Raw genomic sequence first — 26,676 nt, 5'->3', positions numbered from 1 at the left:
AAAGCGCTCAAATCAAGACGTAATTCTTGTTCGAATGGGCATGTGATTCGCAAAAATTGTAAGCTGTACCTACTGCTTCACTTTATAGGTATGACTCTTAAGGTATAGGCGATCAATTGAATATCAATTGAGTACGGCGCTCTATAGCCGCAATCGGTGCAATTGACAAGTGTTGTTAGAAGAATCACTGTTTTTACTGATAGAATTATATTTTTTATCGGGCTCATTAGTGCATATTCCTTATACTTATTCTAACTTTTACAATGGAAGTCTATGTTATATCATAAACTCCCCGAGTACATACTATGTATACTGGTAGTTAATATATGGGGTATGGGGAAATTGCCGGTGTCGGGCCGCGCACCGCCGATCCCCCGCTTATCGCCGGGTCTTCGGTTGATGCCCCAATGTGAACTTGAATGATATCGTTTTGATACTATTCAGAACCCCAGATACTCTTCATTCATCATGGGTCGTCCAAAGGTGCTTCCTGCAAACCGTTTAAGGGCTAACACTGCTTGTACCGCCTGTCGCTCCTCCAAGAAGCGATGTAGCGGTAGTTTCCCCTGCACCAATTGCATCCACAAGGGCCGGGGCCGACTCTGTATCCCGTTCAAGTCCATATCCGACTCACCTGCCCGCACGCGATCTTCAGCGACTCGCCCAAGTATAGAGAATAATGCAGAATGGAATGATAATGCCCTCACTGCCGACCCACAGACCCCTATAGTTTCACCCCCTAATCATTCAGCCGTCGAGACGCAGCTGGGCCCGGAGCAGGGGGCTGGCTCTCGCTCGCCTGAGGCAACACATCGGACACACCCTCGCATGCTACGAAACTTACAAGGAGAGAGAGGTACAGTCAGTTCAAAACTCTATTAAAGAGTATTGCGATCTTTATGTCACAAATTCTAACAAATCTTCAGTTTATGTCGGTAAGGCCGCTTCGCTCTCTTTCTTACAACTCCTTCGGGAGACCGTTACACAACATATTGGACCATCGCAATTTTCGCACAACCTCAGGAGCGAAGATATGCTTGAAAATGAGGCCCATCATGATATCTCTAATTTTGATGAAGATAGCTGCACCTTGGATGATAAACATCGCTATATTCAAGTATTCTATGCAGTGGTTTGTGATCCGATCCGACAGTGGAGCCGGAATATAATGAACAACGTCTAACAAATGGAATAGACTAGTGGCTTCATCTACTTAGGATGCAATACTGAGTCTCTTCTATCAGACACACCAAATCCAAAGACCGATCGGGAAAATATTCGAGCAGCCATTCGAGATTTGATGATTGCTATCGGAGCTCAATCATTTCCGAATGAGCCAGAGACAGTCCAACTTGAACAATTCTTCTTTACTCGCGGTCAGCGTCGGGCATTCTCAAATCTACTAGAAGACCCTAGTATGGATTCAATACGGGCTTTCCTCCTGTTATCATTTTATATGTTCGGGGCCTGTCGTCGGAATGCAGCCTTCATGTATTTGGGGGTAGCGGCCCGATCAGCAGCTGCTCTAGGGCTTCACACAGACTCATCGGGGGTATTGAGCTCCGATGAAAGAGAAGAAAGGTGCGTATAGAAATGTGATAGGTATATGATATGTACTGATTACTAGTAGATCTAGATTATGGATGAGTCTGTGCGTGATTGATCTCTTGGCGAGTTCAATTCTCGGTCGTCCAGCAGCTACAGCGGCTCTCCTCCCAGAGAATCGGAGCGAGCTTTGTTCGATGCCCAAAACAGCCAGTGAACTTGGAGTGGTTGCTTCATATCAGTTATCTCTCATTCTGGCAGAGATAATCAGCAAATTGTATAGCGAGAAGGCCGCATCAACTGATACTGCAGCTGTCCTTCTCGAAAAATTAAATCGATGGAGTGAACAACTCCCTGGATCACTTCGTTCCCCATCCGAAAGTGAGGATCCAGGTATTCGACAAGAGCGTGTACTTGGGAATATGCATGTTGCATGTTTCTATCATTTCGCTGTAATTCTTGTCACTCGTCCATTTTTGATCTCTACTCTGAGTGTCCGGCTGGCCCGGATTCATCAAAACATCTCGACAAATGGTGACGCTCGGGAGGATCCAGCTCATTCGCGATTAGCAGCTGCATGCATCGACTCGGCTGTTTATATGCTCCAGACTTGCTTGGAAGTACACCAGTCGGGTCTACTTCATCGGAACATGGGAATTCTTAAGTACACATGCCATTTGAGAAAAGAGTAGTAAAAAATGACTAACCAATTTGTACAGGGCATTTGTCTTTGCGGCAGCGCTAGTCCTAGGGTTTTCCATGTTCTGTCACCGGGATATAGACAGTGAAATCGATAACGCCTTTTCAGGTGCGCTGGCTATCCTCCGGATGCTTGCTCACCAATCAGCCCAAGCAGCCCATTACCTAGAGATCTTGACGATGCTAGAAGCAGCTGTTATGGAGCAGCGTCAACGACAAGCAGATCAAGCGCGACAACGGCGCAGCCGATATGTCAACCGGATCTTCAGTCTGCACGAGAGTCCAGCTACACCTCATATCGAAAGAGATGAAGACAGCCGAACCGACACTAGTTCAGTGTTGAATGCAGGTGGTCCATTCTATCCCTGGATACCACAGGCTGGAGGACCGGTTACTCCACCCACTATAGATGGAACTTTCTTGGATTGGGAGGGAATGGAGCTACCCCTGTGGGATAGTTTTCCCTTCACTGAGCCGGGATCATTTGTTCTATAGTAGGAAGTAATAAAGAAAGCTATTAGGAAGTATATACATTATAAGTAACTAGCATGATGAGCCATGAAATTGTATCTACACTATCCAACCTACTCTATCCGGTATCATACTTCTACTTCTCTACCATAGTATAAAGTATACTATATCATTGCCAGATCCCGCGATTTCCCACCAACTTCCTATCTACAGCCACTCAACCCCATCGGAACAATCCTTGATCTCTCCTTTCTCTCACCCTATCCAATCACCGTCGTTCAAGTCTAGCAAAGCACGGGCTATTCCCGCTTCCCTACGGCGATAAGAGTGCGCGGCCCGCGCTATCCGATCCGCCAGTGCATTATCCGACAACCATCTACAAGATAAATGCTATACGAGTGGCTTTTAAATGCTGAACTCAACCTCATATCATCGACAAAAATTACATCAAAAGTTATTCTGAACATACTACAATGACGATGAATTCAGGCTGGAAGCGTCTTAACGTTGGAGTAGTGGGCGGCGGCATTGGTGGCATGTCAGTGGCGATCGCCCTCCGCCGCGCCGGCCACGAAGTAACCATCTACGAACGCTCTGATTTCGCCGGCGAAGTGGGTGCTTCTGTCTCATGTGCTGCGAATGGTACGAGGTGGCTACATGAATGGGGCGTGGATGTCGCCAAGGGCGATCCAGTCGTCTTGAAGAAACTCATTAACAGAGACTGGAAGACTGGTGAGCCGGTTAGTGTGTATAGTCTTGATGACTATGAGAAGCGATGGGGATACGTGTATAACATGTTTCATCGGCAATATATGCACTCTATGCTGAAGGACTCCGCATTGGGGGATGAGGGAGAGGGAACACCAGCGAAGTTACTGGTGAATCATAAGGTAAGAATCCTATCTACAATATAGCATAGAATCAGCCAAGTACTCACATAATCAGTGCCGCGATATCAATCTCCAATCCAACGAAATCACATTCGAAAATGGTACATCAGCCCATCACGACCTCATTATCGGAGCCGATGGCATTGGCTCTGCAGTCCGTGGTATCTTAGGAATTCGCCCCGAAAAGCGTCCCTCAGAATCAAGCTGTCTCCATGCAAATGTCGACACCGACGAAGCAGTGAGACTCGGATTAGTCGATTACTCTCAAGACAGCGCTCTCGAATACTGGGGCGGACAAGAAGGAAAATGGGACAAGATCGTCCTATCACCTTGCAACAATGGTAAACTCCTCTCTTACTATTGTTTCTTCCCCCGCGATCAGGGCGACTACTCTACGCAAGCATGGGGCGCTGAGTCTCGCCCCGTCGAAGAACTACTCAAGCCATATCCCCATCTTGATCGTCAGGTGCTACAGCATCTTTCCATAGGCAAGGAGATTCAACCTTGGCGACTATGGGTGCATGATCCGTACCCGTATATTCACCAGGGTAGCGTCTGCTTATTGGGTGATGCCGGACATCCCATGATGCCACACCAAAGCCAAGGAGCCTGTATGGCTATTGAAGATGCAGCCGCTTTGGGAATTCTGTTCAACAAGCAGTACTTCAATGGCGATATTGGCCAGGCCCTTGCTGCGTACGAGGAGGTTCGTCTCCCTCGTGTCACCAGAGTACAGGCGGCGGCTGCAAAAGCAGCATATAACATTAATGAAAGAATTGGTAAGCTCAGACAAGCCGCAAGAATGTGATGAGCTAGAGCAAGGCTAATGGCTTTCCAGGATTCTCCGTGAACAAAGACACGCCAACTTACAAAGTTGAAGATCCGAAGAAAGTCCTTACTATCGAGGAAATGAATGCGTGAGAACCTAACCCTTTAACAGTTACTATGAACAACTGCTAAATTATGGATTCTAGATATGACATGTACCGGGATATCGAGGAGAAGCTTGCCGCTAAGCGGGGAAGTCCCTACACTGGCAAGTTCATCTGCGGATTGCCTATTGGACTTGAACTTCCTAGTGGAATTACTATTGGGGCCTAAATTTCGATTGGAAGAAAGATCTGTACTTATTGTGTCAAGTGGACAGTGCATGAAGAGCGTCAAATTTGTATGTAATTACATCAGTATCGCACATATCCATTTACAAGCCCTGTGGTTATAAACTTTATAATGCTGCACTCCAGTGCAGGGCTGTAGGATGTAGTACAAATGCGGTAGCCTCAGTTGATGGCTAAGTCCAAGTGGGGAAGTCAGGTAGATCGGCTAGTCTAGCACGAAGAAGATCGAATTACTCCGTACTTAAATTTTGCGTATCCATCAGAGTTACAATGATAGTGGCATGCGGGCAATCTACAATAGGGCTTAGTGGTCTTCGGGTAGAGATACCCCGAGCGGGTTTCTTTAACCCGGCCCCGCATTGTCCCACTTCACTGCTATGTATAGCAAATTGAACTATTATGCTAATATCGATTCTAGAATTCATTCCAATAATCCGCTTCAATAACCGAAGCCTACCTCGGGCCCATCTCGTATATTGTTATCCCGACGCATGCCGAGCCTGCCCCGCTTTTGCTTACCCATGGATGTTTTATATGCGGGGCTACGATATGAGACTGCATACTATGTACAATACGAAACTTTACTTCAATACACTAACATGAAGAATGAGTAGACATGCAATGGAAAGTTGGTATCCAATTTTGGTTATATACAAACAAAAATATTCATCGCTCATCATAGACTAGGATATACTTAATTTTTTTTTCCACTTCACCCTTAAGCGAAGAGAGCATCGCCCAGGCGGTAGTGGACGGTCTTGACCTGGGTGTAGTTCTCCAGGGCGTAGGAGCCAAGCTCACGGCCCAGACCGGACTCCTTGAAGCCACCGAAGGGAGCCTGGTAGGAGATCATGTTGTAGCTGTTGATCCAGACGGTACTATATAATTGTTAGTAGTTGATTCATTTATATACATTAGTAGAATGCTTACCCAGCCTTGAGGGCGTTGGAGACACGGATGGCGGTGTTGACGTTCTTGGTGTGGACGGCAGCAGCCAGACCTGATATTAAATTAGCACTTGCGTCAAAGGAAACAGGAGGAACGATCAATTGTAATCGTTGAACGTAGACATACCGTAGCTGGTGTTGTTACCAATCTTGATAGCCTCGGCCTCGTCCTTGAACTTCTGGACAGCGATGACAGGGCCGAAGATCTCCTCCTGGGCGATCTTCATGTCGGGAGTAACGTCAGTGAAGACGGTGGGCTGGATGAAGTAACCCTCAGTGCCGTGGCGCTCACCACCGACAGCGACGGTAGCACCCTCCTTCTTGCCGTGGTTGATGTACTCCATAATTCGATCGAACTGGAGCTGGGAAACCTGGGGACCCTGGAAGGTATCGGCGGAGAAGGGGTTGCCGAGCTGGTTCTTGGCGGCACGCTCCTTGAAGCGGGCGACGAACTTGTCGTAGATGCCCTCCTGGACCAGCAGGCGGGAGCCGGCACAGCAGCACTGGCCATGGTTGAAGAAGATACCGAAGTTGGACCAGGAGATGGCGTTGTCGATATCGGCGTCATCGAAGACAATGTTGGGAGACTTACCACCCAGCTCGAGAGTGACCTTCTTCAGGTTGGACTTGGCGGCAGCCTGCAGGATGGTGCGGCCAACCAGGGTAGAACCAGTGAAAGCAACCTTGTCAATATCCATGTGGCTGGAGATAGCGGCACCAGCAACACGGCCAAAGCCGGAGATGACGTTAATGACACCGGGAGGGAAGCCAGCCTCAACAATCAGCTTGGAGGCGTAGAGACCAGACAGAGGAGTCTGCTCAGCGGTCTTAATGATAACGGTGTTACCGGCGGCGATGGCGGGACCAATCTTCCAGGCCCACATCAGGATGGGGAAGTTCCAGGGGATAATCTGACCGCAAACACCGACGGGCTCGTGGCGGGTGTAGGAGAGAGTCTCGGTGTTGGTGTCGATAGTCTGACCGTGGATCTTGTCGGCCCAGCCACCGTAGTAGCGCAGGCAGCCGGCGGCGTTGGCAATATCAACCTTGGCCATGGTGACGGCCTTACCGTTGTCGAGAGCCTCGATGGAGGCAAGGGTCTCCATATCACGCTCGAACAGATCGGCCAGCTTAGTGAGCATACGGCCACGGTCCGAGGGGGTCACACTGTGCCAGGCACCCTCGAGGGCAGTGCGAGCGGCCTTGACGGCGATGTCGACATCCTTCTCGGTAGCCTCGTGGACGGCGGTGATAACCTTCTCATCGGTAGGGTTGAAGGTCTCGAAGGTCTTACCATCGACACCCTTGACAAACTCGTTGTTGATGAACCTAGTAGCAAACCAAAGTCAGTATCTGTTTTGGGGAGTGGCACTGGAGAGGGAGGGGGTAAGAGAGGGGCAAACGAGAATGAGGGGTAACATACAAGCCGAGAGGCTGCTCATAAGTGACATTAGGAGTCTTAATAGTAGTAGAAAGCGCCATGATGAAAGTGTGGGATGGCAAAAAGAGGTAGGGAGAGTATACAAAGAAGAAAGAAAGAAGGAGAAAAGAAGTAGGTGAAGCTGTGAAGGGCTCGCCTCTTTTAAATACAAATCGAACCTCAACTTTAAAGCTGTTGCGGGGTCGTTGAGTAATCCATTACGTTTTGATACGAGGTACATAGTGGTATTGTAATTTATATTGGCGGTGTACATGGTAATGTTATAACAGACCCGCGAGGGGTACTTGGCAGGTACTTGTGGGTCCTGCTTCAGCGCCCACTTCGGAATAAGTACCTTTCGAGTACAGTGCGGAATTCCATTCATAGCTTCAATAAAGTCAACTCTTCTTAACTCTTTGACGATGATTGGTGAATGGTCCAAATCATTCGAATTCAAAACAATTGAAAGATTGCCCGAATGCCGAGGTGTTCGAGGAAAGAGATTCTCCCGGCGCAACTTTGCCCTCTTCGGGTTAAACTTCTTTTCTCTTCTCTCTTCTTCACAGCCTAACCTCCACCCTCGAATCGGTCCGTTTCTATTTTCTACGGTGGGCCAAAATGTGATCATCGTGACCTCAAATTGCCATTTGCCATTCGTCGGACGAACATCTTCCCGGTTACTCGCGGTGGATCTTACGCCTGACTCTTTTTTTCATTTTAACTCGTTTCATCGGCCCTAGCCAAGACGATTGACTAACCACATGCTGAGTGTACCATTACCCAAGAGGGTTAATGCGATCACACTGAACATAAATCCAATATCACTTTAGCTCAGTAATACAGTTAACTACTGGATATCTGTATACAGAATGTCTCCGACTTTAACGGCCGAGAGATCAGCGTTGACCCCCTCCATCCATCCGGTCCGTATTCTCCACTCCGCAACTGGCTTCCGCATGGTACTAACACACTTCTGTATGGAGTATACTGTACTCGTGTCATATGTACCCCGTACAGACTACATACACATTGTTCATGAAGCTAACTAGTTACTCCCATGGACAGTAGTTACTTCAATCTAGACACTGGATTATAACTTCCCCCGGTTAAGGAACCGCACTGGTAGATCGACATGTCGTGCCCGCAGGAATTCCGCCACATTTTTCCCCAAGAAATCCACCGTCGTGGTGACTCCAACCCCGCGGTCTAGTAAATTGCGGAACAGGAAATGTACCCCCTGCAGTCCCGCCAACTCAAACCGTTCTATCTCTAATGGAGGTTGGGTCCGGCCCGTGTCCCCCAGGAGCTGTCGGGACATCTCCACCGAGAGCAAGCTCCGTAGCCACAAGTATTCATCCCGATGTCGTACCCAGAAGCCGCAATTTGCATCAGAGCCCTTATCCCCTGACCGAGCATGAACAATCCACCCTAACGGACCGCGAATCGTGGGGCCGAAGTCTCGGCCTAAATCCACTGGCTGGTCGTGGTGCGTCGTGGCTTGAGTTGGCTGTCGAGTGGGATATGCTTGGGTCCGGGGTGGCGGTGACACCTCGATAACTCGAGTATTTGCTGTAGGTTTCCATGGGAGATGAACCCGATGCTGCACCGCTGATTGGGGTAGCAAAGTCACATAGTACTCATAGACTGGTCGAGGAAATCCCTGTCGAAGGTCTAAATGAAAAGTAGCCCCAGGGTACCCTTGCATGATATTATCCGCGATGGGCTTGAGGAACTTGGTGGGCGCCAAATCCTCGGCTTGTCGTGCCTGTGCTATGATTCGCAACGGAACTGTCGCGCGGTTCTGGTCGTGCGGATCCGATAATGATGTTCCTAGCAAATCGAATTTTAGAGCTGTGAATCGCTCTAAAAATGGAGCGAGCACTCGTCGAGTCTGTGCCTCCACCATACGTGCCTTTGCCTCGATATCAAGCCCAGTCAATAACCACCAGGCTTCCGCCTGGAAGCCTCCTCGAGCTGTGATGCCAACCTTAGTGGTTGGAGGAGGTGGACCTGAGCGAACTCCTCGAAGAGCAACTCGGTTGATTCCCCGCTGTTCAAAGTGTATTCCATCCAGAATCGCAGTGACGTCGGAGTTATAGTACCAAGGACCTTGGATCTCGTACAGCAGTTGGGAAGTACAGGTATCAACCGTCACAGCACCCCCAGTGCTATGTGCCTGCTTGGTGATGACCACGTCTCCCTCGGCAGAGATCTCAGCAATAGGATAGCCAATATTAGCCCAGCCATCGCCGCCATGTTCCAGGTTCTTGAATCCGGTGAAGTTGCCCCCACAAACATAGTTGCTGCATTCGATAAGGTGGCCAGCAACAAACGCATTGGCCAATTTGTCAAGTTCATCCCGTCGCCAGCCATGATACCAATAGGCGGCTCCAATGACGGGTGAAGCATCTGAAACACGTCCACATAGGACAATGTCGGCACCTTCGGAGAATGCAGCAGCAATTCCCAACCCGCCCAGATAGCACTGCGCGTAGATGGGCTCAAAGGACCAGTCGACCAGACGTTCGCCTGTGTAAATATTACAAAATTCAGACTGACCAGCTGCCAGAGACTGTTGTATCGCAGGAAGTACTTCATCTCCTGAAACCCAGGCTACCTATACATTCGTCAGTTGTAAAACCCAACTAAGACAGTATACTATACTACCATATAGGTATATGCAGCCTTAGGGAGATTGATAATACCTTTAAATCCAATCCCTTCGCCTGTACCATCTTCATCACCACATCATAGAGACCCTTTGTATCTGCCACGCCAGCATTCACAGCCAGTTTGATCCCGTACTTGGCCAGATCCTCAAGAGCAGGATTCAGTGCCTCAAGAAAGGACAAATCATATGCTGGTGCTGCCGCCTCATCAGCGTTCGCCTGGTCCACTCTCCGACCCGCGGCAGTAGCCATATTGAATTCGCTCATGAAATCAGCAATGATCACATCGACAGGATCCGTCTGGTGATAATGAGCGAATTCAGCGATTGCATGGCGACGGTCTGAAGCAGAGCCCGAGGCACCTATACCGGAGTTTAGCAGTGTACCCTACAAATATTTCCATGGCGTTGAGAACCTACCTGCAATACGAATGGGACGGCCAGTGAAAGTCATTACCTAGTGTAGTGGCCTTTTGATATTTTGATGCTCTTCAGAAGCTCTTAACTGAGTTCTAAATCACCGTCAAGAAGAGTGTCGGGGACTATAAAACCACCGTGTGAAACTCGAATGTAAACCGAGGCAGTTCGGCCGCGAATTGCGGGGAAGCTCCACCGAGGAGAACGAGTCATGTATAGTATAAATTGTGGTTAATTGAGAAAAGCGAGAGTATCAAAAAAAAAAAAAATTCGATTTGACTTCTATAACTGCTTAGGTAGGGAGAAGGTATTTCGTTGATCATGATCGCATCTGTCATTGGGTTAGTAGTAGTGTGCATTATCAATCATACTATGATAGTGTTGAACAACTACAAAATACTACAAGGTAGTGGCATAGACAGTGGCAGCTATTAATAACCCCGGTTATTATGCTCAATGAGGGGCCTCATTGAGCATTTGCTAGTACTACTAGCAAATGCTACTACTGCACCAGGTGGTACTAGCAGATGCTCAATGTACTGCCTAGATAGTATATATCTCAACTTGAGATATATTTCATTGGAATGAAAGGCACTGGTGGACTGAGTCCTGAGAAACGCCCTATAATCTGGCACTGGTCTACCCAGCGACAGTGTGGAAGGTTGCAGCTAAGAGTTGAATTACCCCGGTAATTCAACTCTTAGCTGCAACCTTGAACTAGGGGCCTAGTTCATCTATTATTAGGTAATAACAGAGCAGTTGTCCTGATCTCTACTGAAAATGCAATAAAAGATGCTATAATAATTTCGTAAGATCGTATTAAATGTAAACCCCCGCTGCTGCAATGACCCAGTGTCATAAGCATCGATACGAATAAACTATATCTTGTGTTTCAGCGTCGTCTCCGAGAACTAGAGCTCTCAACTGGTTCAAATGCGTCATCATCGTCATCACTAATGATACTGATACTTCGTGTCGCACGCTTGGGTCTTGAAGCGCGAGGGGCACTAGCCTGAGAGCCGAAGTCAAGCGTAGATTGAGTCTGTTTGGTAGTTCTTGCGGCAGTTCGGCGAGTAGCACTACCGCCGACAGTCGCTGACGACGGAGCTGGCGAGGCAGCTGTACGCGTACCACGCCCTCGAGCTGTGGTGGTAGTCTTTGCTGTAGAGGCGGCCTTTCGTCCCCTTGAACTGGTTGCAGCGCGCGGTTGTTTGACGAACAAAGCTTGTGAATCATCATCCTCGGAAATAATGTCTGCCGCTTCGTCCTCCTCGTCATCCTCAACCATGACAACATCGTCATCGACCTCCGACTCCTCAGACACAACCTGTTTTTTACGTCCCTTGACTGTAGTAGCTGCCTTGGCTGCTCCACGTGTGCTGGCAGATGCACCACGGCCACGACCTCTGCCACGTCCGCGTGCGGTTGTTGTCGTTGATCCACGACTACGAGACGGCGCCGCACCCTCCTCTCCATCCTCTTCTGCAACCGGATCTCCGCCTTCATTATCTGAATGGATAAGAGCACCAGGCTGGTCTTCCCACGAGCCATCGAATTCGCTGTCCCAGCCATCTGGCTTAGATTTAAAGCGTTTCTTGCCACGAGTACGTTTCTTGACTCCCTTGGAGAAGAGGTCTTCCATTTGGTTGCGGTATTTCTCCATAGCCGTGACTAAGGAGCTCTGCTCATTTTCATCCTCGTCTCCATCATCTTCATCGCGAGTGAGTGTCATCAGATGCTTTACTTGGCTCTCCAGTGATTCATTGACGAACATTTCCATCGCATGTTTGTCATCCTTATCAATGAATTGGGCCACCGCATCTCCAAACGTATTCTGCGGGAGGATACTGAGTGACTGTGATGCAAGGAACTCTTTCACCAGCTGTTCCACTTTAACGGTATCCAAAGCTGCTAGATGCGAGGTCGGGGCATCATCAAGCTCTGCTTCGCCTTTGCGCGTACCAGATGGGTTCTTTTTCTTCCGATGAAATTGGACCACGTCGTTAACGTTGGCGACCTTGCCCACAAATCGATTGGAGAACCGCTGTGGGTTCTCGCATTCATAGCTCCCGCCCTCGGGTGTTGATATCTCAACCCGGAGTCGCACGAGAGGCAAAGGAATTTCCGGTAAATCCTCATCCTCATCATCTTCAGACCGAGGATGATTTTCGAGCCATTCGGCATTTGCTTCCTCAATCAATTCTTCAACGATTGACATGAGAAAGCGAGTGACTTCAGTGCGGTTATTATCCTTGCGAGCTAGTTTCTGAGCGCCCTTTTCCTCAGACAGAACAATCTCTCGCATCACAAATGGTCGGACGGATTTGAGGCGAATTGGTTCACACTTGAATTCACGTCCCGTAATACTCATTATTGTAACCTGTTTTGTCACAGCCTCGCCAGGAACCAACGAGGTCGCCACCGACGAACCTGGCTGGATAACGTGGAATTTTGTTTCAGGATTTTGGCGGGGGTTAATTAAGCATTCATGTTCATGACCCCAGATAATCATATCCATGAATTCTGGGAGAAAGTTCTCAGGCAGATACCCAGTCTCAGTGTATGCGTGATGGTTTTGATGCACCGACATCAAGTTGAACCAGTCATTCTTTTGGACAGATGGCTGGAAGAACTTTACCTTACCATCTCGAAAGGTTCGGAATAGACGCTCGTCTCGTACATTACTCATTCCATAGAGTGCAAGCTTCGTTCGCCCTTTCTGAAGGAGGACCGGTTTGATTTCAATATTGTCAGATTCGGGGGTTCGGCCATAGTAATTTAGTAAGCCCGACACCTGAAGCAAATCAAGGGCAGCCAGGTGACCCTCTCCAGAGGGGTCATCATGATTGCCGTGGATAGAGAATATAGGGATTGCAACGTTCATGTCTAAATCTTCGTAGTTGACATGGTTGAAAGCCCCTTGGAAATTCTCGCTAGCATCGCTGAGCATCTCCAGTTCGCATGGTTTATCACCAAAGCAGTTCATGCGAATCGAGCGCATCACCTGGTACATGGATTTCCGCGAGGGTTTATTCTCGTGGAAAAGATCTCCAGCAAGCAGCACCATGTCGACGTCTTGCTCCTTAGCCATACACATGATTTCGTGGAAAGTTTTCCAGCTATCGTCCCCGCGAATGGGGTCTCGTTCGTTGTACCCGACATGATTATCAGTCGAGATGAGAATGCGGATTGTCTCCGCCTCTGATAAACATTAGAAAAGAAAGTAATGACAATGAAAACGTTTGATTTCCTTGGAAGAAAAGTGGCATAGCAGTAATGAAAAAAATCGATGATATGTGATACTCACCATTACCGGCCGGCATATCGCTGAGCTCTAAACGTAGGCTTCCAGACAGAGTCCCCCAAGGTGTGAATGCCTATGCCACTGGTTTGGTCAAACTTGATAGCGTCGATCCAGACCGGCTTGGATGACAGAACAACTTCAAATCTACACAGTCCCCGATGGTCCCCCAAATATCAAAAATATCAAAGAAGCAAAGAAGTTCAACTGGGGAAAGTCGCCGACGCGGCGGAAGAGTCACGTAGTCACGTGATTTACGCGTTATAGAGATGCAGTCCTTTTATACAGTTGGAATTGGGATATTAAAAGTGATTGAATAAGAAGTATTAAACTATGAGTGACAGCACTTAAAATATCGCAATAAATATATAATATTTCCAATTTCATCTATACTGAATCACTGCAAATACAAACCCAACTGGTCCATTGCTGACTCGGCGGGTCCGCCTCGCCGCTTTTCTTCTTTCCGCTCTGCTTCATTCAATCTTCTTTCTCTCCTTCGCATCGCCTCCCTCACAAACGCTTTTCCACCTTTCCCTCTTCAAGCTCGTACATTTCCGACTTCGACTGACCCAGGTTATATTACTGGCTCAGTCGCTTCTACTTAATCCTTTGCAACCAAGTCTTTTTATGCAACCAGAGTCATCTGCAGTATCTCAACATACTCCCCCCGTTGACTCATCGCAAGCCAATCTCAACACTACCCAGCATGGAAATGATCTTGAAGACGGTGCTGTCTCTGGCCCTCTTCTCCATGAAGAGACCAGAGACTCTCCTGTCGCGGGATCAACTGTGCCTACACTGAATCATCCGTCCCTGAGTGAAGATGGTGCTACCCCGCCATCTCCGGCCCAACGAGTGATTGAACATGAAAATGCCGGCTCTCCACGGAGACGTGACACTGGATTTCGAGTAGTCAAATCTTCGAGCCATTCTCAGGTTCCTATGGAGTCGCTTCCAAATGGTATGCCTCAACTCAGCTGTATGGAAACATCGTGGACTTCTCTAACATCCCCTTCCAGAGGTTCTTACCCATATCCTGTCGCATCTGCCTCCCCATACCCTGTCTGCTATGACCCTGGTATCCCGCCGATTCCACTCCCTGGTGACTACTCCCCATGCGTGGCGGGTAGCTTTTTCGCGCTTCTTCCCGGGGCCCCAGGCTCTAGAGCCTGCCCGGCTCGCTACATCAGACGAGACGGAGCTTGTGTCGGATAGACGGTATTTCGCCAGATTGACGGCGCTGGCATCTTGGCGTAGTGAGTATATCTTACGCACCCGTCTGATGCGGTCATTGGGCCGTGGCAAGCCCGCGCAGTTTCAGCCCTCCAAGAAACATGGCACGGTTCGGTCTGCAACTGCTCGGAATGGCAGTGCAGTGTCTACATATACATCAAATCTGCTGTTTCCAGTGAGTAAGATTCATGGGTCATTCCCTAGCGACAAAGAACCCACCTTCATCCATGGGGCGTCAGAGCAAGGTATCGCTTCTGCCAGTGATCCGTCGATGGTGAAAGTGAGTACATGGGGTCTCTCCGACCACCAGATGTTTAGGCACTTCGCCGATATATTCCCAGGCGATGCTCCCTATGGTCTGGGCGCAGGAGAGATGGCTGGCGTCCCTAACTCGATAGACGTGAGTCAGCCATATGGTATGATATACGGAGAGGGATGCCCGCAAGGACGCAGCTATTTCATCTCTACTACTGAACAGCGAGGACGATTTTTAAGCGCGTCGGATCTGGGTTCTCATCCGCACCTGGGTATCCCTGCCGTCAATCAAATCACCCATGCAGTCTGTTCAGTATGGATAGCCAAGTCACCTGCGATTCTTAGGACAACCGGTGGACTTGTGGCTATGATGTCCGGCTCATCTTCCGGTGTGCTCACCGCCTATGCAATGGGGCCTCATCCAACCTATGAGGGCCGGTTCGAGCGTGGACAAGTCACTGCTAAATGGGTACTTAGTCCTGGTGTTCCAATCATTGGCATTGCTGTGGACGATAACTACTCTCCAAAACGTCATTCCCAACGACGAATTTGGGCTGTTGTTCTTAATGCTCTGGGTGAGGTCTTTTACCTCGCCGATATCCCGCCAAAACCCGATGACTCGTCCAGTGTCAAGTTGAATGCAGAACAATTAGACGAGCTTGCATGGAAAACTGGACGAACTGTGCGCTGGGAACTTGTTGAGCTCAGTCGCCGAAAGGCTCGCCCTGATCCCTTCAGCCGGGAGTTGGTCGATGGCAGTTATAGCCCACGGTCATCCTCCGTTTGCATGCATCTCGATGTGAATCAGATTGCTGCAGAGACCAGGGAGATTGAAAAGTTTCTTTCTTTCAAGCCCAAGCATTTCCGCAAGGTATGCGAGGGTTGGAACATGAAACGCGACGTACAAGTCGATTTTGCTGGAAGTGATGGAAATGGGTCTGGGGAGTCGATCATTGTCATTGCTCGTGGGGGAGATGAAGTTGAGAAGGCATCGGTGCGAAGATATTTCCGCACAGTGTCGAAATCTGGACCAACTTCGACTCCACCAACTCCAGACTCTCGCCCTCTTGGAAAGAAGCCCCATGTCTCCCTTTTCGGTGGCCCAACAGGCTCATCGGGCTCTACTCCAGGCGAAAGTCTGCCGGCATCGCGCTTATCAGCTCGGTTGGCCGAGCCTGCCGCTGTGATTAATACAGAATGGCGAATCTCGGACTTCACTTTTGACGACAGGAAATCAGTAGAAATCACCACCAATGCGCTAGACAATTCAATGTTTTCCACTGTCACGGCAGAAGAGGATCCTCTTTTTGGCATGTCCGGAAGTTCACTGTCTTCTGCGACGTCGTCACCGATGCTTCCTCACATGGAACAACCACGGTCAAGTGTTGAGATTCCTGGACAACGAGCTCGGTACTTGGCAGTCGGTACCGCCACCGGCATGGTCTTCATCTGGAATATTCGTGCACTCGCTGCGCAAAATGTGGATGTCATCAACTCCATCCCTCCGTTGCGGGTGATACAAACCGAATCACCTCAAGTCTCCTGCCTTGCCTTGACGTCTCTGTATTTGGTACATGGCGGTAATGATGGGCTGGTCCAGGCTTGGGATCCATTGGCATCTTCCACTCGCCCGATTCGCACTCTGAACTCTCGATTCTCTTCCCGGGCTCGTCGCCGATTAGTACAAGCAGAAGCGTCTATGTTCGGAGTTGGAAACAACTACTTCGCAACAGGTGCTATCTGTCTTGATCCAGATCCAACGAATCTTCGTGGAATGGTCTCACTCGGCACGCATCTTCGTTATTGGTCCTACAGTTCATCTGCTGCTGATCAGTACAACACAAGCAAGCGTCGTCTGCGACATGGTTTGCGTGGTAGCAACGGTGCTGCCGAGGGCCAACGCTTCAATAATAGCGGCCGAGGTGCAATCCGAGACTTTATTGAAGACGAGCGCGTTGAATTGGAGAGACAACAAATTGCCGACGCAAAGGAGCGAGTACACCTTAGCACTCGCTTTGGTGTTGACCTTCTTGGCCCTGATGTTGACGAAGATCAACTTTTGGCCTATGCTCAACTGCTGAGCCAAGAAGCCCATCCCGAAGCTGCAAAACAAACTGATCAGCATGCAATCGCAAGCTCCGCTCCGAGCACATCATTCAGCGATACTGTTGGTCCTAGCTCCTTTGGAATCGGAGAGGTCTCTTCATCGTCGTCTCCGTACCAACAGTCCGCAGACGATGATGGGGATGATGACCTTGCAGAAGCAATTCGTCTCAGTCTTCTAGGGGATGATACGGCTGCACCGCCTTCTCAGCTGACACCATCAATTCCTATCAAATATGCGAAGGGAGTGAAGCCACCCACGCAATCTCATGAGACCGCCGAGAGCAGTCAACAACAGGAAATCGACGATCTGGAATTCGCGATCCAGCTCAGTCTTGCAGAGAATAAGAGTCGTGGTGATGTGGATCAGGAGGATGAATGGGAGGAATTCCCAAGTCTTGCTCCGCCTCCCATATCGACTCCTCAGTCATCTGGGAAAGGTAAAGGAAAGGCGAGGGTTGTTTGAATGTCTCATGGATGTTATCTGCTTTATTCTCGTGTTATTCTATAATTTTGGATTTTCACTATATGCATCCGTCCGAGCTTTCGGCTTCTTTGTAGTACTCATCAATATTGAGGTCATGACTGGAAGTCAGTTCTATTAATTTATAAGTCTGAATGGCTATTGGTTCCTATTTATCCAATTTGTAATATCTTTCACGAGTAGTCGATGTGCTAACGACTCGAGATCATGCGAGCTTTCTAGAGATATCACCAAGATACTTTCCAGCGGCATTTGATCTATAGTTACGAGCGCTTAAGATCATTATTTCAACCAGGATGGACGACTATTAGGCTCGGTAGTGCCTCACTTGACATGCCTTAATTCAGACACGGAAGCCAATTTTAGAGGGATAATAAGGAATTGATTTCTCAATGGATATAAGATATGTGACCGACGAGTCAGACTGTATACAAAAACAAGTAAATCACACGAATGACGGACCAGGCACAGATTGGAAGTTGAAGTCGATAAAATCTTCCAATTCAAATAGTAGAAGAATCTGTATATGCAGAAACTTTACAGAAGAGAAGCAAGCAGCATGAAGAAACCACTAACACCACCCACCAGAAGAGTGGAAGCACCGTTCATGGAGGCTGCGTTGGTACCGGTTGCAGTACCAGTAGAAGCAGACGAAGTGCCAGTGCTAGAGCCAGTGCCAGTGGAACCAGAAGAGGAGCTGCTTGAGCCGCTGGTGCTGGTACCGGTAGCAGAGGGCCTGTTCACCTCGCCATCCTTGAGAACCTCGTACTTGATATCAGTGATCTCCTTGCCATTGTGGTCGTAGATCTTGACGGGGATAGAGGTGCTAGAGACGGAGACAAGAGAACCGGAAGGCTTGTTAGGCAGACCATCCTCAATATACTTGTTGATGCTGTCGAGGCGGGTGGGCAAGTTCCAGGCGTTGAGGAACTTCTTGCTGGTGATGAGATCGGCGCTGCACTCTTCACGCTTAACGCTGGTCTGGGAAGAGTTGCTAGACTCAATGCGGTCCATATCGAGCTTGCTGAACTGATCCTGCAGGTTTGAGTAGTCGATCAAGAGGCTGACACTGCCGTTCTTGTTCTCCTGGATCAGACCGTACTCGTTGTCCTCCTCGGTCCACTCGTAGACGAGACCACCGGAGAAAGCTTGAGTCATTTCCTCGCCGTAGAGAGCCTGAACCTCGGTGAAGACACGGGGCTTGACCTCGTTGCAGCCATACTCGGAGAAGAAAACAGGCATGGTAGAGTTGGAGAAGTCGTCAGTCAGGACGTTGTAGCCACTAGACTTGTAAGAAGCCTTGCCACACCAGGAGTAGGAGTTCAAACCGAAGAAGTCAGCCTGGGAGCTAGTCGAGTTCTTCATGTGGCACTCGAAGTAGCGATCGGTATCCATCAGAATGTTACGAACATCGGCGGCGGAGTACCCGACGGGGATGGTACGGTTGGAGTGCTTAGCGATATAGTCCTTCATATCACGAATGACAGCCTAGGGTGTGTTAGTACATGATTAAACATCTTTGAGTCGTGGATTGGCCAGGGAAAAAGACAAAAGAAAAAGAGAACGTACGCGGACATAAGCAGGAACAAGGTACTCAGCATCCTCGTTGATGACCTCGTTACCAGCGAAAAAGCCCAAAACATTGGGATAAGATTTGAATGCCTCAATAATACCGAAGACCTGCTTGAAGTAGACAGGATTGTACGAAGTCCAAGGCTCACCACGGTTCAGCGAGCCATTGTCGAGAGGAGAGTTGACATCAAGGATCATATAGATACCAGCACCGTTGAAGTAGGAGACACACTTGTCGTGATTGAGCGAGGGTTCCAAGTTGTAGACGCGAATAGTGTTGATCTATCCAGGAAAATTAGTTGGGAATTTCAAATATTACATAGACAGTACAGTCTAAATATGTAATTATTTCATCGACAACCAAAAACTTACACCGAGGCGCTGCATCAAAGCGGCATCGCGCAGGCAAGTTTCGGGGTCACTCAGGGGGTCCTTCTTCTTGCTGAAGCCAGATTGACCACCGGGTTGATAACTATTCAATCAGATTTAGTTGACTTGTTTTATGGTTGATGTAGTAGATATCGTAGAACTTACTCAATACCAATGATTTGGAAACGATCGCCATTCTCAGAGTTGACGAAATCCTTTCCATCCACCTTCAGAGGAGTCACGGCCGCAGCAGTGCTAGCCAGAGCACAAAGAGCCGTGAAGATGCGACTGTAAGACTATATACCATTTAAACAAAGAATATACAGATTAGCCTCATAGTTCATTTCTTCATGACAATCACTACCAGACAAGGTGCGATCGGGCGGTTGAGACTGCAAGAGAGCCAAGCTCTGAAGGAATCAAATCATTCACATACAGCAATCATGTTGACGATCGGATATCTGAGAACCAATGAGATTTGATATAGAGAGATGAACGAAAGTGGATGATTGAAGAGATAATTCTCCAGTTCAAAGAGAATATATCAGTAACAAGTCTGGAAAAAAAAAAGAGTGACAGTGCGACAAGCGCAGGGAACGATTAACACCACAAAAAAATGAGTTGAAGAAAAGAAAAGAAAAGAAAAAAAGCGTCCAAGACGATAAGGAAATAAAAAGGGATCGAGTGGGGGAAGAATAGAGGGACAGCGTCGAAACTAAGTGGGCCATCAAGGGGAATTGTCCATTAAGAAGACAGTCAGGCGAGACAGGGTTCATTCGGTGCAAAATGAAGTCATTCGGTATGGATGAGCATTTATAGGGATGGGTGACAAGTATACAGTAGAAGATGGAGATCTAATCATTGCATCATTTCACTCTAGAATACACTCTTTTGCACATCCCTCTGTCAATGCAATGAAACAATGAAACATTAAAAAAAGAGAATTGAGAACAGAAGATACGGCGCCAGTGTCACGCCCAGAAATACCAAGGCCCCGAGCCAATCTGCGGCGCTGGCCAAGACCCAATACATATACACAGTCCAAAGAAGAAGAAGGTGGAAAGGGGGGGGGGGTTGGGAATAGTGGAGAGTGGGAGAAACAGGGCAGAAAGGATATGCTGTTGGGAGAGAGAAAGAGAGAGAGGGAGAGAGGGAGAGATGGAAGAGAGGAAGTGGAAGAGGAACAAATACAGGCCGTGGGATTATCTCGAGATCCCCGTGGCTTTTCGGGTAATGCCATTTGATAGCATTTACTCGACACCGTGGTTATCGGTGCTAGGAGCAGCAGCACCACCGGTGAAAGTACCACCGAGGTTCAAGCTAGCATCCATGGCGACCATCTCAGCAAGAATCTCCAGGACCTCCTTGGGAACGGTCTTGTCGTAGATGGAGATCAGATCCTTAGGCTGGGGGTAAACCTTGAGAGCCTTGTAGAAAGCAATGGCAGCTTCGATCTGGTTGTCACCTATATCAGATATTCCGGGTTAGTTATCATCATCACCATCATCACCATCACCAGCACTTTTTTTTGTTCTTGCCGAGGACCTCCGCGGTCGACGCGAACATCCAAACACACGAATGACGTACCTTCAGAGCACAAACCCTCACCCTTGGCGACTTGGTTCATGAAGTAAGACTCCTTCTCCTCAAGATCAGTGGGGAAGCCCTCGGCCTTGACGCTCTGCACGGCGGCCTTGATGGCCTCGCGTTGCGCAGCGCCCTGAGCCTCTTCCTCCTCCTTGACAACCTTTGCGAGACGACGGTTGTTGCGCTTCAGAGATTTGCGGAACTCAGGATCAGTCTGACGCTTGTGATCGAAGTAGGCAGCGTAAGCTACATCAAGATGAAAATCGGGTTATTAGTATTTGTAGATGAAAAAAGAGCTTGCTAAGGTCCGATGGTGCTTACCGAGCAGGCCGGTGATGACGGTGCCAGCCGACACGGCAACCAGAGTAGATGTGCGCATAATGACGGAAGATGTGAAAGAATAGAAAGGAGAGAGACAAAAGAGGGATTGAAAGGGATGAAGAAGGGGAGTGGATGGATTCAATCAAACTGGAGGAATTCAGCAGAAGTCGGCAAGTTCACGTCGAGTCGAGGCGGACTTGAAATTTGAAGGGATCAACTTTGTTCCGGCCGGGAATTATACTAGGCAGTATATAGTATTATCAGCTAGATATACTAGCAATTGTTGATAGATTATATTAATTGAGAGTATAAGAAAATTAATTAAGTCATTCAGTATCTTAATATCAAGGATATATCATTATTTTGTCAATGAGTGGAAGTGGTGGTCTTTGAATATCCCGGCATACTTGAAGCACCACATAATTACAGTATACAATACTATGGACACGAGAGCAGCTCAGGCATTGGATATAGCAGAACTACAATTGGGAATGAATTATCTTGATACTATATGTCTATCTAATTGAATAAGCTAAATACTTATTTTAATGCTAATTAATTTCAGCATCTCTTCTAACCAATTGTGCTACTGTAATATACACTACCTCATGGTTGACTACTGCTCATCCCGTGACATCCACACTTCTCCTCCCTCTTCTCCTCCTCTCCCCCTTCAACTGACTCCCTTCAATTCATCCCCACAATGGAAGGCCGCGGTTTAACCTTGCGCAGCAAGTCTCGTCGTCAACGTCCTCAGCGTCCTCAGATTAGTGCTCCGAAACCCATCTCCGGCCCCTTGCCCGCCAATACCAAGGCCCCCGAAGTTGGTCAGGCTGCTATCCCCGCCGGCCGTGATCGAGCTCCTCAAAGCGGTGCCACTTCCGATCTGGTAAAACGACGTTACTCAACTCGATTCAATGCTGCTCCCGATTTCGATGCCAACGCTCCTCCAGTCCCCTCCCTGCCGCCTCCCGTGCCAGGTGGCGGTTATGGAGGACTGGCTGCCCCGACCTCCATCTCGCGCCAACCCTCCCCAGCCGATGGAGCTGCCCCGATCCCAAAGGTTGACTTGAATGTTCTGCGCGATCCGAGTCTTCCGGTTGAAAGATGTATGTGTCTTGTATGAAATACTCAACAGCTATCCTGTATACTGACCAAGATAATCAGACGTGGCCAACATCCTAGCCAACGCGTCGGAAGAAGAGATCCAGAAATACCAGGAAAGCCTCCGGAAAGTCAAGAATCGAACCTCCACCGATCTACAACAGAATGTCTACCAGAACCGGACCCAATTCATCAAGATCAGTAGAGAGGCCGAGAAGCTCAAGGATGAGATGCGCACTCTCCGCACCCTCATGTCCGAGCTCACAACTGCTCTAGGACAGACCTCTGTCGGCAACAATCCCAATCCTATGTCTCCGGCAGATGATCAATTCCCTAAACGTCATTCGAACCGCAGCTCGGTCGCCAATTTGGAAAGCATGTGGAGTGTTCAGTTACAGACGCTATGGAAAACAGTTGAGGGGTCCCAGAAGTTCCTCCCAGCGGTTCCAGGGCGGCATATTGTATTGGAGACAGGCCATTGGGCGGAGCTGGACTCGGCCACTTGGAAACCAAAGCGACCCGTTCATATTGTGTTATTGAACGACCATCTCTTAGTCGCAGCCAAGAAACGCAAACGCGTGGATCCAAACCACCCCAATCACCGCGGTCCCATTCCCACCAAGCTGGTCGCAGAGGAATGCTGGCCTCTGCAGGACATCGATATGATCGATTTGGCGGCCAACTTGGGTACAGGTGCCGCACGAGAAGAGGCACTCGATCGGGGCATTGGAAATGCAATTTGTGTTCGGGTGGGCAACAAGCCATTTACCTACCGTCAGGACAAGCGAGATAATTCAACAAAGAACGAATTGCTCGGAACTTTCCGCAAGACGGTGGAGGATTTGCGCCGGACCTTGCGCTCGGAGACCGAAGCTGCCAGTAAACCTTTGGAGGCTTACAGTTATCTCACAGGGCGACATCTCTCATATTCCCAAAAGTCCGAACCGTTTGACCTCTCGGATGCCCCACGAGACAAATCAGAGCTGCGCATTGATGTTGATGGCAAGCAGCAAAATCTTCGTTGGGTAGAAGGTCAGGTGGACGAGCTGGATATCGACATCGCCCTTCAGAGATTTGAAGCAGCCGTCTCGACCATTGAACGGTTGCGGAAATTGGCTAAGGGCCTAAAGAACAATGCGATCGCCCAAGATGTCATTAATGCCAAGGTAGATGATCGGGCCACTCGACTCGCCGGCATGCTTTCACGGGCTTTGGTCGATACTCAATCATTCCCGACTGCGACCAAGACCAACGTGGGCTGGCTCAGTCGTTTGGGATTTGAAGATCAGGCGCGTGAAACTTACTTGAAAGCGCGATCCGATGTCATTGCGAAACGAATCCGGTGAGTTTAGTTCCTTTATGTCCTGAACACACTTTGCTAACTTATATCGCCAGGGCCTGTGTATTCGAGGGCGATCTCCCACTTTACATTTTCCAAATCTCATACGTTTACTTTTCTCTGATTAAAAACACTATTGCCATTTATCAGCAGTGTTTCTCGAGTGTGATGAGCAGTTCCTGCATTCGTTGGGCCAAGCACCATCTTGATGGATTTAATGGTCTATTAAGCCGCCAACTGAGTAGTGTTCAGCGTGGTACTTCGGTCTGGCAGAAATGCCTTGAGATTGTTCATGAGCATGCGGCATTACTGACGGAAGTTGGAGTGGATTTCACGGATCTCGTTGCTCGAGGCTTGGAAGATGGAGAGGATGGTTCACGAGTGGTTCAGCCAGACAAGATGACAGCCACTCCAAATGCGCCAGCCATTATTTAAACTAGTTATACATTAGGCGATATACCTGGGATATCCTCGGTGACAACTAAAGCTATAACTCTATTAGAGATTTGCCAATATCAGATTGGTTCAATTTATTCTGTAATACCCTAGATCTTGTAATGAGTACTGGTACCACTTGTATAGTGTCACAGATTACCAGCCACAATATGTAGCAGTAACCACTTCTATAGGAGTTCCCGTTGTACTAGTAATCCACAGTGAGTCACTGGCAGATATGCATCTGTATTCGCAGTGATCAAGCTAAGTATTGAATTCCTCTATCATCTAATTACCAGTAATTAATAGTGAGTAACTAGGGTAGTTACTCACTATTATGCCCAGGGTAGGCAATTTCACAGCTTAATCTCGGCATCCAGATTTACTCCGATCGGCTATCAAATGAAACTCCGATCCCCCCCTTCGAGCACAACTTCACCCCCCCACCAATCTAACTTCTTCATGCTTCTCGATGATCATTCGTGACTGGTTGTCTTCTTCCGGGAAACTGCAGTACCCACTTCACTCTCCTAATTGTTTGTACTGGCTTCTCTCTTCTCCTTTCCTTCTATCTCGATCAAACCCGTCCTCGGCCCCGATAATACACGAATATGCCGATCCCCGAGTTACCAATTTTCGTGGCCGCTCGCCAATATGCGCAGCAGGATCCTAAAAAAGTTGCAATTGTTGATGCAGTGAAGGGTCAATCTTTCTCCTTTACGCAGCTTCTAGAGGATGTCGCGGCGTTAAGGAAAGGGATCCTGGAACAGCTTGGGCTTACAGACTTGGAAGAGCGCCGTATTGCTTTCCTCGCAACTGGCTACGACTATGTGGTGACTCAATGGGCTACATGGGCTGCAGGAGGTATTGCAGTACCATTGTGTACCTCTCACCCTGTCGCAGAGTTATTGTATGTGATTGAAGACTCGGATCCATCATTGGTGATAATTCACCCGGCGTTCGAGAAAATCGCCCCAGGCCTACGCGACGGTTGCTCTACAGATATTCCTTTCATGGGATTAGACCCATTGGTTCAAAATGAAAACCCCTCGTTGCCCTCATTCTCGCCAGCTCCTCCAGTGACCCGCAGAGCGCTCATGATCTATACCTCCGGAACTACCTCGAGACCGAAGGGCTGTGTAACTACCCACGAAAACATCACATTTCAAGCGACCTCTCTCATTAAGGCTTGGAAATATTCGCCCTCGGATTATCTCATCCACGTCCTGCCTCTCCATCACATTCATGGAATTGTGAACGGATTAGTCGCAAGTCTTCTAAGTGGTACAACTGTGGAGATGAGGCCCAAATTCGATCCCGCTGAGATTTGGAGTCGCTGGCAGGATCGTGGATCTTCAACCATGTTCTTTGCTGTACCGACAATCTACTCTCGTCTGAATGATTATTTCGACGCAAACATTCGCGGAACAGATAAGGAGATCGCAGCTCGAAGCGGAGTACAAGCATTGCGTTTGATCGTATCCGGCTCCGCTGCCCTGCCAACTCCCATAAAAGCGAAATTTGCTGAGATCTCAGGCCAGACTCTCCTCGAGCGATACGGTATGACCGAAATTGGTATGGCTTTGAGCTGTGGACTTGAGGTAGAGAAACGGATTGATGGTAGTGTTGGCTGGCCCCTGCCTGGTGTTAACGTCCGGTTGACCAAAGATGGAAACGTTATTGAACAAAATGATGAGGAGGGAATGATCGAAATCAAGGGCGGCAATGTCTTTATTGAATACTGGCGCAAGCCCGAGGCTACATCTTCTGAATTTACTTCAGACGGATGGTTCAAGACTGGCGATGTGGCTAAGCGGGATATTACCGGCGCATATTTCATTCAAGGCCGTGCTTCTGTGGATATTATTAAATCAGGTGGATATAAGATTTCTGCGCTAGAGGTCGAGCGTAAAATGTTGGCATTGGACGCGATTCAAGAGGTGGCTGTGGTTGGTCTGGCCGATCAAGAATGGGGGCAAAGAGTTGCTGCTGTGGTGAAATTCCGTAATGGAGTAAGTTTCTTCTCGAATCAAAGCAATTCACATATTGTGCTAATATTGAATACAGAAGGCTCTCGATCTTCCAGCATTGCGAGCAGAGCTTAAGCAGGACATGGCTGCTTACAAGGTACCTAGTGTGCTCAAGGTGGTCGACGGCATCGAGCGCAATGCTATGGGAAAGATCAATAAAAAGGTTCTTGTACAGAAGTACTGGCCGGAAACCTCTTGATTAGACATTTGAGATACAGCACTGTTTAGACGACATTATGAGGACTGAGGGTGGAATGTTTTTTATGTATAGAGGAAATGGGTATATACTGGTATAATAGACTCCTTGGCCCATACATGCCGAAGCATCGTCCATTCTAAGATCAGCTCAGAAGCGATAGCCATCG

The 26,676-nt window shown here is 48.5% G+C and overlaps 10 protein-coding genes across 10 annotated transcripts; 5 read left to right on the top strand and 5 right to left on the bottom strand.

The window, feature by feature from the left end:
• Positions 1-468: 468 nt before the first annotated feature.
• Positions 469-2,739, top strand: N7469_007614 (uncharacterized protein; the record flags this gene model as incomplete). Its single annotated transcript, XM_056646532.1, has 5 exons — positions 469-856; positions 927-1,132; positions 1,196-1,581; positions 1,631-2,209; positions 2,265-2,739. 5 exons carry the CDS (start codon positions 469-471, stop codon positions 2,737-2,739), a joined length of 2,034 nt encoding a protein of 677 aa, XP_056499973.1.
• A 449-nt stretch (positions 2,740-3,188) lies between these two features.
• On the top strand, positions 3,189-4,706 carry N7469_007613 (FAD-dependent oxidoreductase; the record flags this gene model as incomplete). The annotated part of the gene is made up of 4 exons (XM_056646531.1): positions 3,189-3,605; positions 3,661-4,384; positions 4,444-4,522; positions 4,580-4,706. The coding sequence occupies 4 exons, from the start codon at positions 3,189-3,191 to the stop codon at positions 4,704-4,706; spliced, it is 1,347 nt and encodes a 448-aa protein (XP_056499972.1).
• Positions 4,707-5,441: 735 nt separating this feature from the next.
• N7469_007612 (Aldehyde dehydrogenase) lies at positions 5,442-7,152 on the bottom strand (the record flags this gene model as incomplete). The annotated part of the gene is made up of 4 exons (XM_056646530.1): positions 5,442-5,601; positions 5,654-5,723; positions 5,798-6,999; positions 7,094-7,152. 4 exons carry the CDS (start codon positions 7,150-7,152, stop codon positions 5,442-5,444), a joined length of 1,491 nt encoding a protein of 496 aa, XP_056499971.1.
• Positions 7,153-8,180: 1,028 nt separating this feature from the next.
• N7469_007611 (acyclic terpene utilization AtuA family protein) lies at positions 8,181-10,212 on the bottom strand (the record flags this gene model as incomplete). Its single annotated transcript, XM_056646529.1, has 3 exons — positions 8,181-9,707; positions 9,796-10,121; positions 10,179-10,212. The coding sequence occupies 3 exons, from the start codon at positions 10,210-10,212 to the stop codon at positions 8,181-8,183; spliced, it is 1,887 nt and encodes a 628-aa protein (XP_056499970.1).
• An 855-nt stretch (positions 10,213-11,067) lies between these two features.
• N7469_007610 (MRX complex nuclease subunit) lies at positions 11,068-13,498 on the bottom strand (the record flags this gene model as incomplete). The annotated part of the gene is made up of 2 exons (XM_056646528.1): positions 11,068-13,376; positions 13,483-13,498. 2 exons carry the CDS (start codon positions 13,496-13,498, stop codon positions 11,068-11,070), a joined length of 2,325 nt encoding a protein of 774 aa, XP_056499969.1.
• A 608-nt stretch (positions 13,499-14,106) lies between these two features.
• On the top strand, positions 14,107-17,536 carry N7469_007609 (F-box and WD domain protein; the record flags this gene model as incomplete). The annotated part of the gene is made up of 2 exons (XM_056646527.1): positions 14,107-14,440; positions 14,499-17,536. 2 exons carry the CDS (start codon positions 14,107-14,109, stop codon positions 17,534-17,536), a joined length of 3,372 nt encoding a protein of 1,123 aa, XP_056499968.1.
• Positions 17,537-18,091: 555 nt separating this feature from the next.
• Positions 18,092-19,940, bottom strand: gel2 (1,3-beta-glucanosyltransferase gel2; the record flags this gene model as incomplete). The annotated part of the gene is made up of 5 exons (XM_056646526.1): positions 18,092-19,042; positions 19,124-19,408; positions 19,499-19,598; positions 19,661-19,791; positions 19,932-19,940. 5 exons carry the CDS (start codon positions 19,938-19,940, stop codon positions 18,092-18,094), a joined length of 1,476 nt encoding a protein of 491 aa, XP_056499967.1.
• Positions 19,941-20,745: 805 nt separating this feature from the next.
• On the bottom strand, positions 20,746-21,469 carry N7469_007607 (TOM complex receptor protein TOM20; the record flags this gene model as incomplete). The annotated part of the gene is made up of 3 exons (XM_056646525.1): positions 21,404-21,469; positions 21,083-21,328; positions 20,746-20,960 (listed from the first exon to the last, which is right to left on the bottom strand). The coding sequence occupies exons 1-3, from the start codon at positions 21,459-21,461 to the stop codon at positions 20,746-20,748; spliced, it is 519 nt and encodes a 172-aa protein (XP_056499966.1). The 5' UTR covers positions 21,462-21,469.
• Positions 21,470-22,106: 637 nt separating this feature from the next.
• Positions 22,107-24,281, top strand: N7469_007606 (exocyst subunit EXO84; the record flags this gene model as incomplete). The annotated part of the gene is made up of 3 exons (XM_056646524.1): positions 22,107-22,512; positions 22,571-23,849; positions 23,903-24,281. The coding sequence occupies 3 exons, from the start codon at positions 22,107-22,109 to the stop codon at positions 24,279-24,281; spliced, it is 2,064 nt and encodes a 687-aa protein (XP_056499965.1).
• A 611-nt stretch (positions 24,282-24,892) lies between these two features.
• N7469_007605 (acyl-CoA synthetase) lies at positions 24,893-26,510 on the top strand (the record flags this gene model as incomplete). Its single annotated transcript, XM_056646523.1, has 2 exons — positions 24,893-26,293; positions 26,349-26,510. 2 exons carry the CDS (start codon positions 24,893-24,895, stop codon positions 26,508-26,510), a joined length of 1,563 nt encoding a protein of 520 aa, XP_056499964.1.
• Positions 26,511-26,676: the final 166 nt, after the last annotated feature.

The sequence above is a fragment of the Penicillium citrinum genome (assembly GCF_028827155.1).
Source record: "Penicillium citrinum strain IBT 23319 chromosome Unknown utg000006l:1.0-3011923.0:1.0-3012962.0, whole genome shotgun sequence".
Lineage (NCBI taxonomy): Eukaryota > Fungi > Ascomycota > Eurotiomycetes > Eurotiales > Aspergillaceae > Penicillium > Penicillium citrinum.
This window is presented reverse-complemented; position numbering and strand designations above follow the sequence as displayed.